Here is a 19,243-nt window from a genome sequence, read left to right as displayed (position 1 = left end):
ATCTCTCAGTAGAGAAATAGTGGGAGCTGTTTCCTCATTCAAGAATAATGTGTTGTACCTGTGGCAGAGGCATATTCCTGCCTTGGCAGAGAGGAAAACCTCAAAGGGGTGTCTGTTCCAAAGTCAGAACTAGAATACTCCTTGTAAGAGGCTGTTGTTTGTTCCTGTCAGTCACTCTTCCATCGTATCCACTTTATGCTGCAGAATGCCCAGCAGGTTCATTTCCGCACTCACTTGGAAGAGAAGCCCTACACCTGCCAGTTCTGCAACCGGGGCTTTCGGGAGAAGGGCTCGTTGGTTCGTCACATCCGTCACCACACAGGCGAAAAGCCATACAAATGTTACAAGTGTGGACGTGGGTTCGCAGAGCATGGTACTCTTAACAGGCACTTAAAAACCAAAGGTGAGATAGGGAGTCATCTGTCTATGGTGGGATTCTCTTGTGGCTTGATTTGGGCCACCTGCCCTGCTATGGCTGAATCTTAGTGATCATTTTGTATGACTCCATGTAACAGTAAACCTCTCTGATTAATGTGACAACAAGGCCTGCTCAAGTCACACTAAGCTAATTCAGTGGCTGATAGACCAGTCTTGTTTGAATGGGCTCTAGCTACCTTTCCTATAAGCTGTTGATTGTTTACCTGCTGTTGAGTGGCATCAAAAGGTGCAACATTTATTCTTTAAACTACTAAATAAAGCCCTTCTACATTCACCCTTCCACCCAAAAGCAACCCTGATCAGTAAGAGAACTGGTTTATGGGTAACAACTGGTCCATTCATCTAGTACAACAGTAACTAAAAGTGGAAATCAGTGAAATCAAATTCATTGTGTTAAGTCTGACAGAGGCAAAAACACTGAGCTATCTGTGTTTCAAACTCTAGCTTCCATGATCCGTAAATGCAGCATTTGAAAGGGGAGAGATCCTCTCTTCCGCACAGCTTCCACTCTGAATCTCACAATATGGATTTGGCTATTTTATCCTGTAATTATTACATTCTCCAAGGCTTCAGGTGAGGCCAGAAGAAACAGGTGTCTTCATAAACTAATGCAAGTTCACCTGTCTCCCAACATCAAAGGGATTAAAACACAATAGAAGTGCCAGGTGCAAACAGCTGCTTACATTTTGTGTTCTGCAAAATTAAACGTGAAATCTACCTCTACATTTTGTTTTTGGTTTCTTGACAAGTGAAATTGCCCATTATCTTACTACCTTTTTCTGTGAAATGCCATAAAGGGGTGTGCTGTGTCTAGTTGAAGCTGCTATGGTCTGCTGGGCAAATAATAATATTCAGAACACTTGCAAATATTTACGTGGTTGACTGGATCAGCACCCATTGAGTCACTACTTGTTCTTCTTATATATACTAAATATGTTCTAAAATCACGTTGGCATATAATGCTTCTAGAGAATAGTTACAGCTTTGCTAGGAACATAAATATGCTGAATTGTATACTGGTACAAGGGCCTGGCTGCTTATGAGGGATATCAAGGAATCTTGGGATCTATTATCAGGGGTGAAAGTAACATTAAGCATTTACATGTACAGGGGTCCAGCTGGGGGGTCAGCCTCCCCCAGCCAGCCCATGCACACTGTCTGGCCCATGCTGCCCAGGACTCCGGTGGCGATTTAAAGGGCCCAGGGTTCTGGCCTCCGCTTGTGGTAGCAGCAGCAGCTGGGAGCCCCAGGCCTGTTTCAGTGGCCAGCCCTGGGGCAGCTGCCCCTTCCCCCTGTTGGCAGTGACCTGGGAGGGGGTAAATGGGGCAACTACACAGTGCTGCCATGGCAAAGTACCCTCCTTAGACATCACTGTCTCTTTCCCCCACTCCCCATCAGGGGCCCTGCCTGCAGGGTCCTTAGGGGCAGGGCTGCGGATTTGGAGGGGGAAATGGACAAAAGGGGCAGCGACGTTAAAGTGCTGCCACAGTAGCACTTTATAGTCGGCTGCGTACAGGCCAGCATCAGCGGCCACTTCTTACCAGCGCCCTGTACCGCCTGCTTTCGCCCCCTCTGTTCTTATTGGGCAAGACTTTTGAAATCCAATCTGATTTAAGCACTCAAACTCTTGTATGGTCCTAGTAATTCCATTGTATTAGTTGTTGAGGCTGGATTCTAGTTTCCAAGGTAGCATGTCTTTGGAGCCTAAAATTTGGGCCAGAATGTTTGGTGGGGGTAGGGAGAGACTACATAACTGCTGCTAGCTTCCACCTAGCAGTAGCCCATAAAAAGTGTCATTAGGTGGGACCTAGCATTTGATTTTGGGTGTGAAAATCCTGTTTCTCTTGTTTCATAGTAGACTAACATTCTCTTGACATTCCTGAAATATCATTCAGGTGGCTGCCTTCTTGCATTGAAAGAGGTTGAAGAAGTGATGGTTTCTGAGGAAAGTCAATCAGCTGACAACTTAGCGGCAACAGTTATTTCTGAAGATCCTCATACTGTTCTAGTAGAATTTTCTTCAGTGGTGGCAGATACTCAGGAATACATCATTGAGGTAATAAGCCACTATCCCAGGCTGCTAGTAACAAGTGGATAAGGAAGGGCAGATAGGAAGAAGGGCTTGTGTTCCACTGAAACCTGTGCTGTAACTAAATGCCTGCACAGTTCTGTGCATTGCTCACCTGTAATGCAATAAATAGGGGAGAAGAGTCCATCAGTCCACAGGGTGCTATGGCGAAAGGATGCTGTGCCTCTAAGAGGGGCGCACCCTGCATCACTTCTGAGAAACTTGTGTTAAGGCCTGGAGGGAACTACATACAGCTGCCTCCTTGAGAAAGACAGGTCATAGCAGCAGAGGGAGAACAGGAAGAATGTTGAGAAGGATCCCACATTCCAGTTGCAAAGTTATAGCATTCTTTAGCAATCTTTTGCTTTGTCTCTTTCCAGACTGCTACTGAAGAAATGGAGACCAGTGAAGCTACTGAAATAATAGAGGGAACAAGACACGAGGTAGGCTGCCAATTATGATGCTCCTTTCTGATCTTGTTGTCCATTACCCACTGTTAAGATGAACATACAGTGCCTGAAAGCCACACTAAGTATACCAAAACCCAGCTAGCTTTCCCCCCCCCCAAATATGTAGTTTTGCAGACTGGGCTTTATAGCCAGTGTACATACTGAATAAGTGAGGACTTCACATTAACACCATAAGATCTTTGTGAAACTTACTGTTCTCTTAATTTCACCAAGTGTACTAAAACCAAAAAAATCATAGTTGGAATGAAGGAGTTTAATTTGATTCAATTCTGGTTGGAATTATCAATATTTCTTAACTCTGCGGTTGAGTTAGCATTTGAATTGGAACCTAAAATGATGGTTCAGTAACCAGTTCAGCTATGTTTCCTGTAGGTTAATGTCTCACACTTATGCTTGCACTGTAACTCCTAGCAAAAGAATACAATGAAGTATCTTTCACTGTAGAAAAATTTACAAGTTATTTGCATTCACTAGTACAACATCCTCCAGACCTCTGTCAGTCATAATTGACTGTTAAGGTGACAGAAGCTGGGAATGAGTGACAGGGAATGGATTACTTGATTCCCTGTTCTGTTCATTCCCTCTGGGGCACCTGGCATTGGCCACTGTTGGAAGTCAGGATACTGGGCTAGATGGATCTTTGGTCTGACCCAGTGTGGCCGCTCTTATGTCATGTACAAAGTGAATTTCAGGCCAGAAAACATCCTTTCTATGCTGACTTGCATAGGAGGGACAAGCACTCAGCAGGAGGCGATCGAGGTGTTCTGGAAGTTGTAGTAGTTTCCCCTGATTAGTCCTATCAATACCTGAAACCTTCTCTCCCATTCTCCTCTTCCAATGGCTTCCTCGGAAGTGTAGTGTCTCTGCTGCCCCCCCTCGGGTTGGAGCAGAGAGACATTCCCTTCCTCAGCACTCCCAAAAGACTACAGAGATGTCCCTTAGCATTGGATTACTCAACCTGTTTGGAACAAGTTACCAGTTCAGGGGTTTTTTGGATTCAGTTCATTCAAAAAAACCCCTCTCTGAACCAGTGTTCAGGTTTTTGTTCAACTTCCTGGTTGGAACTGCAAAGCTAAAGTGAGGCTGGCTAGTCTCTTGCTGGACACATTGTAACAAATTATGGTTCATCTTTAAGTTCTTACACTGAGGCCATCACTCTGGTATTTGAGAACCTGGATGTGTGACATCCTCATGCTAGTTTTTTAAAAAAACTTGACTTCATTATACAAACTGTTTCTTCCTCAAATACCAGCCGTTCTCTAGTGAGATGAGATGTAAAGTACTCCAGCTATCTCACTCACTAAGATGCCATACCTTCAATAAACATTTGAATTCATCTGAACCTATTTAATTGTTTGTATTACCTCACTAAAAAGCTACCAGGCTGCAGTTAGTTGTAGCTGGGCAGCAGTAAGCACAATACACTGAATAAGAGGAATTGTCTGGATTATTAATAAACTTTTTTCTTAACTTAGGTTGACAGTCACATTATGAAGGTTGTGCAGCAAATAGTAAATCAAGCAAACTCTGGCCACCAGATCATTGTGCAGAACGTTACAGTGGCAGAAAACTCTGAAGTAACTACTGACACTGCAGACACTATCACCATAGCAACACCAGAAAGTCTTACAGAGCAGGTTGCCATGACACTGGCTTCCGCTATTGGAGAAGGAGCTGTGCTGACAACAGAGGGTAGCATTGAGACAGAAGAAGCAACTGTGACAATGGTTGCATCAGAGGATATTGAAATAATGGAGCACGTAGGAGAGTTTGTGATAGCCTCCCAGGAAGGAGAGGTGGAAGTTCAGACAGTGATTGTCTAGGGGCTAACATCTAGTGAATGGCAGACCTTAGAGCAGTGGTGGACATCTGGTAGGCTGCGAGACAGTTTGTTTACATTGACTGTCCGCAGACATAGCCACCCGCAGCTCCCAGTGGCTGCGATTCGCCAATCCCAGCCAATGGGTGCTGCAGGAAGCAGCAGCGTGTCCCTGCGGCTTCCCACAGCTCCCATTGGCCAGGAACAGCAAACCACGGACAGTAATGTAAACAAACTGTTTCGTGGCCCGCCAGTGGATTACCCTGACAAGTCGCAGGTTGCCCACCACTGCCTTAGTCAAGTGTTTTTTCACCAGGGCAGGCACCAGGCTCAATCAGCACTAAAGCTTGCTGTTCCAGGTGCTTGGGGAGCAGGAGAGAAACTCTTCTTAAAATATATAAGGCAACACTTTATAAACTGCAAGTGGTATAAACTAGGACATTATACATTTTCCTGTTTTAAAATGGAAATGCCAGTACCATAAAGACCTCTGCCTAGCTTTAAGGTGCAATAAGTGACTGACAGTCTTAATTCACACACAACTTTTTGTACAGCTGCCTCCAATAAAGGAATATCCTTTGCAAAGCATTTACCTCAGACCATTGGACAGTAGTGTTCTGGTATTTAAGTCGCAACTTAAATGGAAGATATGTCTTGCTCTGAGAGAATCAGATTAAATAACTGAAGAGTTTCTGGGCAAATTTACCACTGATGAAAGGCCATGGTTTCATGCCTTCCAACCACACTACTTTAATTCTCATAAGGCATAGTAATATAGGTTTATCTCACAGATAATAGCCTTTTATATAGAGATCTGACAGACTGCATCATATCCTTGCAATGCTCCATAAGTGGCTACTCAGAGTTAACTTTTTCATGTATGAAGCCATATTGTACATGATTCTTTTTTAACTGTATACAGATTTTTACTTGCAGAGTGTAAATAGAATACATTTTTAAAAAAATAAAATATTTAAAGTTCTTTATGGTTTTAGTATTTCTCCTCTAGTGAATTGATCACTAGAACCACCATGAAGAATCTCTGAAAGGAGAAGGGGACATTCTTCTCCCTTCCCCCCCAAAAGTGTACAACTTTAAAAAATCCTCACTGAGGGTGATTTGTACTTGTCTTCAACTTAGTGCCTGAAGTCTGTGTGGCACAATCCCTCATGGGCTGGGAGGCTTCAAACAGAACTAGGGCTTCAGAAGGTCACCTCCTGTTTTATTCATTCCTCCTCACAAGCATTAGCTTAACATTCTGGACCCTACAGCCCAGATCCATGATGGTATTTAGACTCCTAACTTCCATTGAAACCACTGTGTTTGGGTCAACAACTGCATTGGAGTTGACTTTGTAGAGCTGGGCCTGGATTCCTTTGTATAACCCTAGCACAGTTAAGGGCAGTGCAATCTTCCCCCTACCACTAAGCACCAATTCTAACCAACTGTAATTTGACCTATTATGGCTCCAGGGATTAAAAAAGGAAAAACTGGGTTAATGTACCTCACCCCTGTCATCTTCACTGCCACACATGGTGAGCTTGGGATGAAGACAAGTGATTCAGGAATAATTAAATATAAGCCCATCCACTCAGCTTATAACATGTATCAACTCTGCCAGAATTCAGGTTTAAGTTTTACAACACAAATCCCATACTGATTGTGGGACTCTGCAATAGTAAGGGTGGCTAAGCAACCACAATTTCAAAGACTCAGAAGATTTAAAAAAAAAAAAAACGCATGCACTTTTCTATAAGAAAGTCCTACATTTACATATGCAAAGCAACCATACCTAAATTTTATCTCCACAGTTTTCAAAAGTGACTAGTAATTTTCAATGTGCAACTTAAGATACCTATAATTGGGTTTGATTTGCAGAGGATGGAAACTCAGTTTCTGAAAATCAGGGCATAGTGTCAAACTGAGGCACTGAAACATCAAATCTCAGCCTGTGTCACCTCCTATGTACACATGCGTTTCCATTGCAAAGAGCATTGAAGGGAAGATCCAAAATAGCACTTTGTTTCCTGGATGAAATGATGCATCTTTGTTTTTTCCATAAAGCAGTAGCTTAAAAAAAAATAGGTAGTTTCACTCTATATGTTTACAGGCAGATTACATAGCCAGCATTTATACTTTTTCATTCATGCAGATGTAACTTTTTCCTGACAAGAAGAGATTAATAGTTTTCACAAGACTGTCTTAGCAAGCATACTCTTCATCATGAGGTAAGGCTCTGTCACCCATTTAGTATTTCTTTTGCTGTGGCACCTAGGAGCCCTAGTTATGAGTTGGGTACCTCGTACATGCACAAAGATGGCCCCCCCACTCTAAAGAACTTCCATGATAAGCCAACACGCCTCTTAGGAAAATTTATCAATGTTACAGGGACACGTTCTACTTTCTACAAATTACAGATCCATCACAAGTACAGCCAGGGAAACATTTGGCTTAGTAAGCCAAAGGAGACCATTCTCACAGCTTCTTATTGCTTCTAAAACCCACACTGGTGATGTGTAAAGAGAATTCATTTCCAGTTCATTAAATCAAATGAAATTAAATAATTGTCATGGATAGCATCTAAGCAAATACAGAATACAATAATTTCTTAGCCCTCTCAAAGATGAGGTAGAAACAGTAGTAGTGCGATCCCAGCCTAAATTTCTGCTCTCAACAATTACATAATGCAGCCCCACAAAAGCCACTGCCTTCCCAGGGAACCAAGACCTAGATAATGTGTAAATCCAAAAAGAGCTGTACAGTGTGGTGTAATATTGGATACGTTTGCATAGGTGTGATGAAGCCAAACAGTAAGATTTAAGACTAGGAGAGTCATGATCTGTTCACCTTAAGATTCCTTAAGAAGCCATTTCAAGGTCTTATACATTCATTTGAAAAAACACTTCCATGCAGTTCCTCAAAGACTTCATTTTCATAGTTACAACAAAAACATTAGATATCAGATGTGGACGTTCCTGCTGAATATGCTTACTATACTTAGTCCTTAACACACATGGAAGTTGGTCAGCCAATTCAAGTACAGTATATTTGCTTTAATACTGTCACCCAAATAATGTACTGATAGAAGACCTTTTAAAGAAATTTTGAGCTATGACATCCAAAGAAGCTATTTTCTAAAGAGGCCTACAAGCCACGGCCTTAGTCCCCACTGTTAATAACTACCACATTCATTCTAGAAGTTTGGCAAACACCACAGACAATGATCAGCTTTATAAAAATATATTTTACAATCGAGTCATTTAGGAAAATAACTCTTTAGCTACAGCACTTAATGAAAAGCACAGTATCATTTCAAGAGTCCTTGGTGCTGGCAAAAAGCTCTTCTTAGAGTTAAATCCTTCAGGAAAAGTTTAAAAAGTAAATATAGATTTAAAAATATGTAACTATTTCCTCATGTTTTTTTCTTTTTTTCTGAACTTGTAGGAGGTTTAAAGATTTCCTTTAAATTGACCCAAACTCCTTGAGAATAAACATTTCTGTAAACAATATGCCTGTCATGGGGCTGCAACGCCTTACAGCAAGAACATTCATATCTTCTAGATTTATACCATTCATTGGATGTTTGGTTAGTCAGGACCAGGTACAGAGTGAAACAGCAATATGCCCCCAGCACCAGAGAGAGGACAATAACAAAACCAAGCATGAAGACAATTCTAGGAAACGTCAGGAACAGGTGCTGCAAAGACAGATAAAATAGTAACTTATTTTAAAGTCATAGTGTATAAAGTCCCATTTTAAAACATTTTGATTTCACTCTATTAACTACAGTATAACCAGCTCAGAGATGGTGAATCCCATATGAAGCCTTTAGTAATTCAAAGATTTTCAAGAACTTATTTTCCTCACAGAATATGTTTATGAAAGGACACTCAAGCTTCTGAATTTGCAGACTGAACACAAGACTGTGTGGGTGACCTGCACCATAAAGATAAAAAAATACCGATATAGAAGAACTTAATGGTGACACCTGGTTCACTTTTGAATTTATTGGATTTTGGTGATTTATGGTCACAGCTTTAGTATTAGTTAAAAGAAAAGAAGTACTTGTGGCACCTTAGAGACTAACAAATTTATTTGAGCATAAGCTTTCGTGAGCTACAGCTCACTTCATCGGATGCATTCAGTGTTAGTTAAGACATTTTCCAGATTAAAATCCCACAGAGCGGTTGTGAAGATACTACACAAAGATGAATTAATATATCTGAATTCTAAGGTGATGGGTTCCATTTTAGACAGAGAAATTAACTTGGGATTTGAGAGTTGGCTGACAGAGCTGTTGGCTGGCTCAGGGCATGGAAGATAGAGATGGATTGCTCCCTATCACTCAGCCATGCTTAAACAGGCTCCAAAGGTGAGTCTTCCTTTCTCAGCCAGAAGTATGGTGACATTAACAGAGTATGAGTACTTGTGGCACCTTAGAGACTAACCAATTTATTTGAGCATGAGCTTTCGTGAGCTACAGCTCACTTCATCGGATGCATGCTCGGATGCATGAAGTGAGCTGTAGCTCACGAAAGCTCATGCTCAAATAAATTGGTTAGTCTCTAAGGTGCCACAAGTCCTCCTTTTCTTTTTGCGAATACAGACTAACACGGCTGTTACTCTGAAACCTAACAGAGTATGAACATCGCAGTAGTTGGTAGTGTCAAATGAAAAGAAAATGCCAGGGTAAGGTTTCCAGAGCGAGGCACGAGACCCACCAGAAAAAAATTAGAGAGATTCAAAAACTCACCTAAAAAAAACCTCACCTTTGTTTAAGTGTGAGCAAAAATACTGGTCAGGACGTGTGTGCGCGCGCACACCCAGAGATCTTAAACCAAGACCTCTCTGGGCCAATAAAAGTTAAACATCTCTTGCAAAGGACATCTCAAAACAGTAAAGAAGGTTGTGAACTACTTTAAAACATGTTAGTAGTGTATACTGTAACTGATGTTTATAAGGTTATTTCTAGAGAGATCAAAAATTTATATTGGATATAACTGGTTTGGAAACTGAAGAAACTGCCATTCTAAAATATTTTTAAGTTCCTTGGAAATGATTATGCCTCTAATTAGAACAGAAAAGTGGGTTCACTATAATGGCTAGCTCCCCCCACAAAACAACAGAACTGCTGGACCTACTGCAAGATTCTTAAGAGATGAGACTTAAACAACCCCTTTTTTCAGGCTACAAACCCGGAAGTAGGTTAAAACTCAGACATTACAGTGAGCTTACCTGAATAAGAAAGAGAATCTCAACTGCATGCTCTTGTCCCTGATCATCAATGTAACTTCCAAGCATCATATTTGATAGCAGCACTACCTTGGTTAGAAATGCTGCTGTTATGATTGCAAGGTTTGCAGCCATGGCAGTCAGAGTGAAGAGGTAAACAAGAAAATATCTTATATTGAAGGCGCCAATGCAGTTGTTGACCCAAACACAGTGGTGATCAAAACGATGTACACAGTTGTTACATACACCTGATCAAAAATTAAACACAAGACAACACAATTATTTGGGTTTTAAATGACCAATGAGATTTTTTATGGAGCTTAGTTTATTTTTTTCCACTAAGGAAATACAGAAACATGGACCAGGATTTGCCATTAAGATATGAGAATAGCCATGTGCGTACCTGATGACATTTGATTAGTAGAAGAGTGCACAGGAGCATACAGTGTGGTTTGTAGGAATATATCCAGACTTCTGATTCCTTCTTAAGGAATCTTTTATGGCCAGGAGACTCATAGGAGAGGAGCCAAGGAACATTTGTCAAAGACAGTTACCATTAATGGTAAATGAAATGTTTCATCCTCTTTTCGTTTGTTACCACCGTGTATGGATTTTCAGGGTTAAGCAAATAAGATAGTTTCAGATTACAAAATCAGCAAGAGAAACATGATTTTTAAATATTAACAGGGATTAAAACAAAACAGTTCCTCTTTTACTTGCCAGCCAAGGCTGGAGCCCAGGGATCTAGGTTTCTCCTGTTAGTGCTACTTAAAGCATCATTTGGAAGGTAGAGGGTACAGTTCTCTGCTTCATTTAAAGTGATAGGGATATCAAATAGAGCAAGAGAAACACAGAATCCTAAGCTTGGGCCTGGGCAGGTAAAAGCTTTTAATTTCACCTCAGATGCTCAACAGCTTTTCCATATCAGGATCCAACTTGACTAGCCAGTTTCCTTTGTATGAAGTAAAATACCAAAGCTAGGCTAAAAGGTTGCTTTGCAATTTATTCCCTGAAACTAACCAAGATATGGTCTCCAGGCTAATATTCTCAGTAGAGTAGTTTAAAGGCAGCATAATATGTTGCTAATAAACTTGGTTTGACATCTCCCTGAAAATGAGCAATAATGTAATAATTTTGCAATAATTAAACTGGATAACTAAGTTAAATGCAGGTGAATTGCAATTATCAGCAGCAAATGAATCTGGTGTAAATTGTTTTTTAATATCCTTGACAAGCATAAGGATAAAGACTCTTACTGCAGTGTTTAGATCTGGCTGGCTTTTCCACGTTGCATGTAGGACACCGGGTGCTTTTCTGAAACATTACTCCATCGTATACATAAGCCTTTAGAAAGGACTCCTGATTTAATTGTGTTATTGTACCTATAAGAGAAACAACACTACAGCAGCAAATTTCTCAATCAAGAAGTGCTGAATATTTAACACTGTGTGAGGCTGCTCCTGCACTTTGAATTTGTCTGCGTTGTCCGAATCATAAAGGGGACGACAGTCTTACGAAGACTGTAGTGAGTGGAAATAATAGTACAGAAGCCCATTTTTGGTGTTGCACCATCTTTCCAGAGAGAAATATATTCACAGAATACTGAAGTTTCTAACCTGACAAACCCCCAAAAACAGGAAAATCAAAGCAAACGTTATAAAATTTGCTCACCAATGAAGTAACAGCGATGATGACTTTAGAGCTCTGGAAAGCAAATGAATGCCCTACAAATACATCATCTTCCCTTGCTTTTTATCTCCAAAGCCTGATCAATAAATACGTTCCTGGTTTTCAAAACTCTTCCAGGACTTTTTCTTCACTCTACCACTCTGTGACTTTGTATGCACCTCTTCCCGGCTCACTCACTCCTCTAACCAAGCAAATCTATACAAACAGCAACTAACAATATAGCAGTGACTGGCAGATCGAGTACTCAAACAGAAAAGTGAGATGATTTGAGGAAGGTTGCCAAGTAAATTAGTGAGTGAGAGCCATGAATAAAAACCCAGTCTTCTGTTGGGACTCCCGACTCCTTTGATTTAACCACAATATCTGCTTGTTATACAGAAATACACTGTGTGGTGAACATGAATATTCCTAGCGTTGGAGCGTGTTACTAAAATACACCAAAAGCAATTAGCCCACTTTCTTCCTTATTAAGAGCTAATTATAGCAAAGTGTTATTTAAAAAAAATAATGCACAGCTGTTTTTTTCAGGGCAAGTGCAGAGAGTACATTTCAAACTGTTCATCACTTATTTCAGCACTTCTTATTTGGAGCATTAAAGAAATGGGGTTCGTTGGGGCCATTTCTTATCTACCATCCAATGGAACGAATTATCAATCAGGCATGACACACAGAGCATTTCTGGGCAATTACACGATACCTTGGGTGGTGGGAGAAAGCACCAGGTCAAAAGCGAAATGACAATTGCCCAAGAAAGGCAACAATTCAAAACAAATATGAACTTACCAGGGTTGGTCACAGAGCACAGAATGAAGAACCCCATATTCACAGCCAACAACAAATACGGCAGCAGAAGGTAATGAATACTGAACTCTAGCTGTTGGCAGTAGCCAAATACTTCCCAAGTGTATTCACCATAAACTGCCACTTGTAAGGCTAAATGCAGGACAACGAACAGGCAACTTCTGTAATGAAAAGGGAAAAAGACAGCTTAATTCACAATCAGTGCTCTAAATACAAGATAAGCATCATTCAGAGGTGACATTTCAGCAGCAAAGGCTCTCTCATACTCAGGAAGAGCTGCTATCGGGCTCATGGTCAAACTAACTTCTCTAACTGGGATTCCCTATTGATAGCACGCAGTCTAGCCAACTGCTGTCTTGCCTTTCTTTCTTTTTTTAAATAAAAAAACCCCACCACAATAACGCAGCTTTACCTAAAAATAAGGAGAAATCTCAAGGCTGGAGTTCCCAAAATTTATGATAATTCCAATATTTTTATGTCTTTGAGGGGGTGCTCTAAGTAAATCTCACCAAAATAGACCCCCATGGGCACAAAAGTGTGCCACAGGAACAGGCTGATTCTTAGACAACACTTTGGTGCTGACAGAGATTCACCTTGATCCCATGAACTGCTTTGAAAGCACTGAACAAACAAAATATTAAAGTAAAATTGACCAATTTGGCAGCCATAAGAGAAAGAAAGCAGCACTATGAACAAAAGAGCAGCATACTGGACGGTTAATGATAGCAAACACTAATTCACACCTAAAATCATACTGTATATCCCATTAGGTGGGCCATTTAAACTGAGTCAGTGTGCCATCTCCCTGGCATTTAGATACTCAGATACATCTTGCTGAATCTGTGCCCCAAAATCAGTGCACCCATGAAGTGGGGGAATTACTATGGATTAAGGGAAAGATGTGCCTATCAATTAAATTTTGCTATTCAAGAGTAATCTGGATGAATACCTGTATTATCAGTTTTATAGCCTTAGCAATATGTGGGTTACTATAGCCTGAATTCTCAATGACAGAAAAGCTCTATTCTATGTTCTTATACCACCTTTACCACCATAGTTTCTGAGCACCTGCCAGTAATACATTAAGTGACGTGACTAACATCTATCCATGTGGTTCACTCTTTCAGAACTATGGAGCTATGCTATGTAAAATTTGCTTAAATACTTTTGGATATCCATTCTCTCAACAGCAAGCAAGGGAGAGAGAGAACAGCACAGCTAACTTTAAAGAGAATTTGTAGTCCCAGACAAACATCCTTGGCCAAGAGGGAAACACCTCTAAGAGCAATCTCTCACAGCTTTGTTAGCACCAGTGGGAGGCTGCCACCAATAATGATCAGAAACAGTTCAGGAAAAGGATGTCAAAGAAAAAAGAAGTATGGTACCGTGTGTGGAAGAGCCTGTGAAGCACCCTCTGTGCTGCTCTTTGAAGCCATGTTGGGATTACAAATGAAGATACCTGGAGCAAATGAAGATACCAATCTGAATTGCACATCACTTTTCCCTCTTTGTGGTGAAAAATTCAAACAAAAATGATATTTCTATAGCACCTTCCATCTGAGGATTTCAAAGTACATTACAAACATTAGTCCACTAAAGTCTCCTAATTCCTCTGAGGTGGATACTGTTATATCCACTTTACCGGGGGGGGGGGGGGGGGGAGGGGGGAGGAGAGGAGAGAACTGATGCACAGAGGGCCAGTTTTTTAAAGGTATTTAGGCACCTAAAGATGGTGATGGGGTGTTCAGAAGCACCTAACTAAGTTGTTTTTCACCCCAGATCTTACCAATTCTGGGAAATTTTAAAGATCAGCTGTTTGAGTTATTTGTGATTTAAAAAAACCTTAAAAGGTGTTCTGTTTTGTTTAAAAGGAAAGAGCACCTTTAGGCTGAGAATAAGCATGGAAAGTTTTAGCCCAAAATAAGAACTTTCATAGAGTTGAGTGAATGAAACCAAAGGGTTATAACGAAAGTCAAGAAGCGACCAGGAAAGGTGTGATGCTGAGAATATACAGATTGATAGCTTCATGTTTTTCTAATTGTCAATTCAAAAACAGCCATAAACAATTAAGGAAAAAACCTGTCTGTTCTCATTCAGTGACACGCTGAGCACACTCAGTGCTGTGCAGTCTCTGTCTGCCAGGGAGAAGATGATTTATCTCTATAGCAACACAACTCTCCACCAATGGTGCAAAAAGCGCAGCAGCAAAGCAAAATTGCAATATGTGGGGGGAAAAAATTGCACTAAGGCCTTTTATCTTAGATGTGACAAGATCACAAGCCAGACGAGTCAGGCAGGTTTGGGAGGGTTGGTAAGTATTCCACTTTTAACAAGTCTGCCTCATACTACAAGATAGTTCATGGAAAATTTTTAAAAAACAGGAGGCTATATGCTGCTGTTAGAGAGGCATTAGAAAATAGATATAAAAACAACCCTCTTATGCAACTTTCAGAATCTGACTTTAAATTAACTGTATGAAAATATGTTTACTATCCTCTAACTATCATTGCATCCAAGAGAAGACAGAAGTAAACACCCCATTTCCCCCCTTATGTAAAAATTAAGGTGGCATAAGAAGCTTGTGTGTTTCAGAGGGCTCCCCCCGCACACCACTGAAGTAAACAGCATTCAAGTTAAACCAAAGCAAAAAGGCTCTTAAAAATGTTGCCTTTTGGTGTTATGGAAGCAAGATGATATGAATGTGGAAAGAACTGCATACAGACGCCAACCATTTTGCTCCAATGAATACTGGCAGCATGAAAAAAAGAACAGTGGGATGGACGCTGACCTGCCAGAGAGCTAGAAACAGCTATGGTGTGTGTAAGTAAGTCATTTTATATTGTTCAAAATCTACATTTGAGGTGCTTAAAATAATGCAACCAGTCACACCTTCAACAAACCGGTGGGTTTATGCATTTTGGACTACAGTCAGAAACCAACCAATTTTTTTTAAAGATACAGTTTATACATAAAAACCCCTTTAAAGTTACCCTGCAATTGTTTAAGTTTGATATTTTAACATTTTATTTCTTTGGTGAAATGTGAGTACTTCTTTTACATCATAAATGGTATTTGTAATATTTAGTTTGTTGCATAAACAGCACTGCGATACACATTTTAAGTAACGAAGAAATACAATCAACAATTTGCCCAGCTCCCTTTACTGGCAAAGTACAATAATAAAAGTCAAAAACTGTTCATAATCATGTAACTAATGTTAAATGTATCTAGTTACTTCACTGACTTTTCGGATTTTTCATTCTCCTTTCCCTGCTTATAGTACTGGGCTATTTCTTTTCATTTAGACAGATTTGAGAGGAATATTTTTTTTTATTCTTGTTCTGATTTATTTGCAACACTCATGATTTTTTTTAAATCCCCTTTCAAAAGAAAAATGCCTCATATAGCTAAAGGTCTTCATTCTCCTTATTCGTTAGCATATTCTAGCAAATAACATTGCATACATAATACTGAGTAGCATTTCTGAAGTATTTTTTTTTATTAAAATTGCAGTTGTGTATGACCCATTTGCTATATTCTCTCAACTAAAACAGCCCTTCAATTATTTTCATGTGAACTACAAATATTGTAAATGTATGACAAGTCAGGTTTCTTGCTGTGTGTTTTTTTTTTTTTTAGAATAATTATTTTGCAGTGCTATTGACCAAGTGTAATTTTTATATTACAGAACAGCAAGTTCTGTTCTTACCCCATACAATGGTTATTCCATGAAGCAACAACATTGGTTTCAACTACATTTTGTGGTGGGTTCAGAACCCTGGAAACCTTTCATTTATCTACTGAGCAGGTTCAGCACAGTTGCTGTAACACAAGCCTCCCAGTCAGTGTGCCTCACCCTGAAGCAGAGGAACCCCAAGACAAAGAGGGGGGAATTCAGTCTCCATGGCCCACTCAGATTTCAGTGTCTCTGCTGAGACTGATTCCAGTTCACAGATGGCATGTAGAGTGACCTCATTTCAGATAGGTCATTTAGACTTTTTGTCACCACCAGCTGGGCTACCAGCTTTGTGCATCACTGTGTGCAGGATGACTGACAGATGAAAGACACTGTATCTCATTCTTGATCCCGGCTTGCATCTAATTAGAGGGGTACGGCATACGGCATAATGGAAATGTCCATAGTAGGTCTCAAAACCATTGAATTGCTACCAAAATTCCTTGAAAAAAATCAACATACCAAGGAATACAGACGTGGTTATATGGAATAAGCTCTATCCCAGTGCCCCCCCACTCTCTTCATGCAGAGGACAGCTGGAGGATCCACTGGCAGACAATTTTCCCTTGTTCTTCCCCCACATCTCCAGCCTCTTTCTGCCCCCGCCCCCAGGACTCTGCCACCTATCAGTGGGCCTCCTTACATCATCATTGCTCAAGAAAACCACACCAGTTCTGCTAAGAGCGGGCCCACAACCAGCAGAGGATGGGCCAGGATCGCCCCCCAAACAAATAAGGAGCAGGCTCTTTTCTGTTTTCAGAGCATTATGGGATATACATAGGTGTTGCAAGAAACATGCTTAAATCCATACAAATTATGACCCTTTTCAGAAATTTAAGTTTCAGAGTAGCAGCCGTGTTAGTCTGTATTCGCAAAAAGAAAAGGAGTACTTGTGGCACCTTAGAGAGTAACAAATTTATTTGAGCATAAACTTTCATGAGCTACAGCTCACTTCACTGGATGCATTCACTGAAAGCATCCGATGAAGTGAGCTGTAGCTCACAAAAGCTTATGCTCAGATAAATTTGTTAGTCTCTAAGGTTCTAAGGTGCCACAAGTACTCCTTTTCTTTTTGAGAAATTTAAGTGTGGCGCCTAACACAGCCAGCCAGTCAGAGACACAAAGCTGAAAACCAGAGGCTCAGTTTGTACCCATACTCAAAACTGGGGAGACATGACCATAACATGATATGAATATGACCAATGTTAGACTCCTTACTTGAGTTATGCAACTGAGGCCTCTTGCAGGAAAACTCTGTTTCCTTCCTGAATAGATGCAGACTAGAACAACACTAGCCAGAACTAACAGCAGATAAATTATGAAGAGAGCCAAAAAGTCCATCCTGAGTCCTGCAACAAAAAAAAGCAGCTTATTGGCGCTGCCTATTGCTGAGTGTACCTAGCCTCTATGCGCTGGTATCTAGGATTAGAAATGCTGCACAATATTTATCAAAACATTTATAAATAGTAACCAATTCTGATGGAAAGAAGTCCTGGAAATCTCCACAAATACTCTGGCAAGGCACAGACTGGGGCAAAGAATCTAGTTCAAAACATTACTTACGTATTTCTATAGAGCTCCAATAGTGTGCATGAAGCATTTTAGAAGCGTATACAGCCAAAACAGGAGCCATAACTGGCTTCAGCCCCTTTAGGGCAGTAATCCGTTTGTATTTACACCCAGCCCAGCATAACAGGGCTCAATGCAGACTGGGGCCAACGGATGCTACTGTAATAAACGTGGGGAAACTCAGAACCCTGAAGTCTAGACAAATGCATTGATTTTCATCTTTGGTTTAAAATCTACTCATCTGCATTTATCACTCTTACCTTGTGTTCTGTATATTTGTTGTATCCACCTGTTGTCGCTTGTCTTTTACTTGGGACTGTAAGTTATTGGGGGCTGGAACATCTTTTTGTTATGTGTTTATATAACGCTTAGCACAATGGAGCCCCGACTGGGATCTACGGGTGATATCACCATGTAAGTAACAGTACTAATCTGTCATTTGAAAAAAATCTACAGATATCCTAGATTTAAAAAAACAACAACATTTCGGGTCCCTTTTAATACAAGGAAGGGCCAGGAAGAGTTGCACCAAGCTCTGTTTAAAGCCTGATGACACCTGCAGTTTTGCATGGCCCTGACAAGCCATCACTTCTACTTGCTTAAGCCTTACGGAGGTTTGTTGGGCTTGCGGTCGGCTCCTACCCGGCTAGGCCCCTTCGCGGCTCCTCAAACGCCGGCCGGAGGGACCACGCTCCCGAACGCCAGCCATGGCGACACAGCCCCCCCGGAAAGGCTTTCCTGCCCCAGGGCCCGCGCCTGGAAACCGCTACACGCCGGAGGCTCGGACCAGGCCACTGGGAGCAATGGGACACTCCCGGGCCGGGCCGGGCCGGGCCGGGCCTGGCGTCCTCACGCGCGTCCGGGCTGTTCCCGTAGACAGCTCCCCCTCCCGCGGCTCGTACCCCGGCCCTCCTCCTGAGGCGAGCCCGCACCCCGGGCCCCCTCTTGCCGCGGCCCGAGAGCGGCACTGCGGGGCTGGGCTTACCCCCGTCGCCAGCGAGATAAGCGAACAGCCCCCCCGCCCCGGGCTCGGCAGCCCGCCCCGGGCTCGGCAGCCCCGGGCTCGAACTCGGGCTCGGCAGCCTGGCGGACCCGCGCTGACCGTGTCGGGACTGGCAGGGCGGGAAGCGACTCGCCCAGGGTCACACAGGGGCCCGCGGGGCTCCCGGCCGGAGCGAGCCCAGGGGGCTCAGCCCCTGAGCCGGGTCCCAGCCCCTCAGACTCAGCCCGGCTCTGAGGGAGGCCTCCGGCGCGAGGACGCCGCGCCCTCCAGGTCTGGCTAATCGAGCGCCGAGTAGCCGGCTGCTCAGGAATCGTTTAGTCACGGAGGGGTCGTTGCCTAGTAACCGGGAGGCTCCGAGCCCCGCCCCTCGCTGGGAAGATTCTTAGGGAGGCAGAGCCCGGGTCACACGACTTCTAAG

At 41.9% G+C, this 19,243-nt stretch overlaps 2 protein-coding genes across 8 annotated transcripts in view; one reads left to right on the top strand and one right to left on the bottom strand.

Moving 5' to 3' along the window:
• The window catches only part of E4F1 (E4F transcription factor 1), a 25,737-nt gene extending 10,009 nt beyond the window's left edge, over positions 1-15,728 (top strand). For 2 of the 3 annotated variants that reach the window (XM_073361667.2, XM_073361666.2), the window contains exons 11-14: positions 205-403; positions 2,334-2,494; positions 2,887-2,949; positions 4,452-5,777. In XM_073361667.2, coding sequence (XP_073217768.1) covers positions 205-403; positions 2,334-2,494; positions 2,887-2,949; positions 4,452-4,799 — 771 coding nt within the window. In that variant the 3' untranslated portion in view covers positions 4,800-5,777. Of the gene's footprint in view, positions 1-204; positions 404-2,333; positions 2,495-2,886; positions 2,950-4,451; positions 5,778-15,109 lie in introns of those variants that run through there. The other variant, XM_073361668.2, reaches the window with a different exon arrangement.
• On the bottom strand, positions 5,697-19,243 carry ZDHHC4 (zDHHC palmitoyltransferase 4). Of its 5 annotated transcripts, none has more exons than XM_073361677.2 (8): positions 18,925-19,243; positions 18,083-18,217; positions 17,472-17,602; positions 13,903-13,976; positions 12,500-12,678; positions 11,284-11,409; positions 10,031-10,275; positions 5,697-8,492 (listed from the first exon to the last, which is right to left on the bottom strand). In XM_073361677.2, exons 3-8 carry the CDS (start codon positions 17,592-17,594, stop codon positions 8,208-8,210), a joined length of 1,032 nt encoding a protein of 343 aa, XP_073217778.2. In that variant the 5' UTR covers positions 17,595-17,602; positions 18,083-18,217; positions 18,925-19,243; the 3' UTR covers positions 5,697-8,207. The 5 variants fall into 5 exon arrangements, with proteins under 5 accessions (XP_073217778.2, XP_073217777.2, XP_073217779.2 ...); XM_073361676.2 differs by lacking the exon at positions 18,925-19,243 and adding an exon at positions 18,808-18,918; XM_073361678.2 differs by lacking the exon at positions 18,925-19,243 and adding an exon at positions 18,433-18,794.

Source organism: Lepidochelys kempii, chromosome 10 (assembly GCF_965140285.1).
Source record: "Lepidochelys kempii isolate rLepKem1 chromosome 10, rLepKem1.hap1, whole genome shotgun sequence".
Classification (NCBI taxonomy): Eukaryota; Metazoa; Chordata; order Testudines; family Cheloniidae; genus Lepidochelys; species Lepidochelys kempii.
This window is presented reverse-complemented; position numbering and strand designations above follow the sequence as displayed.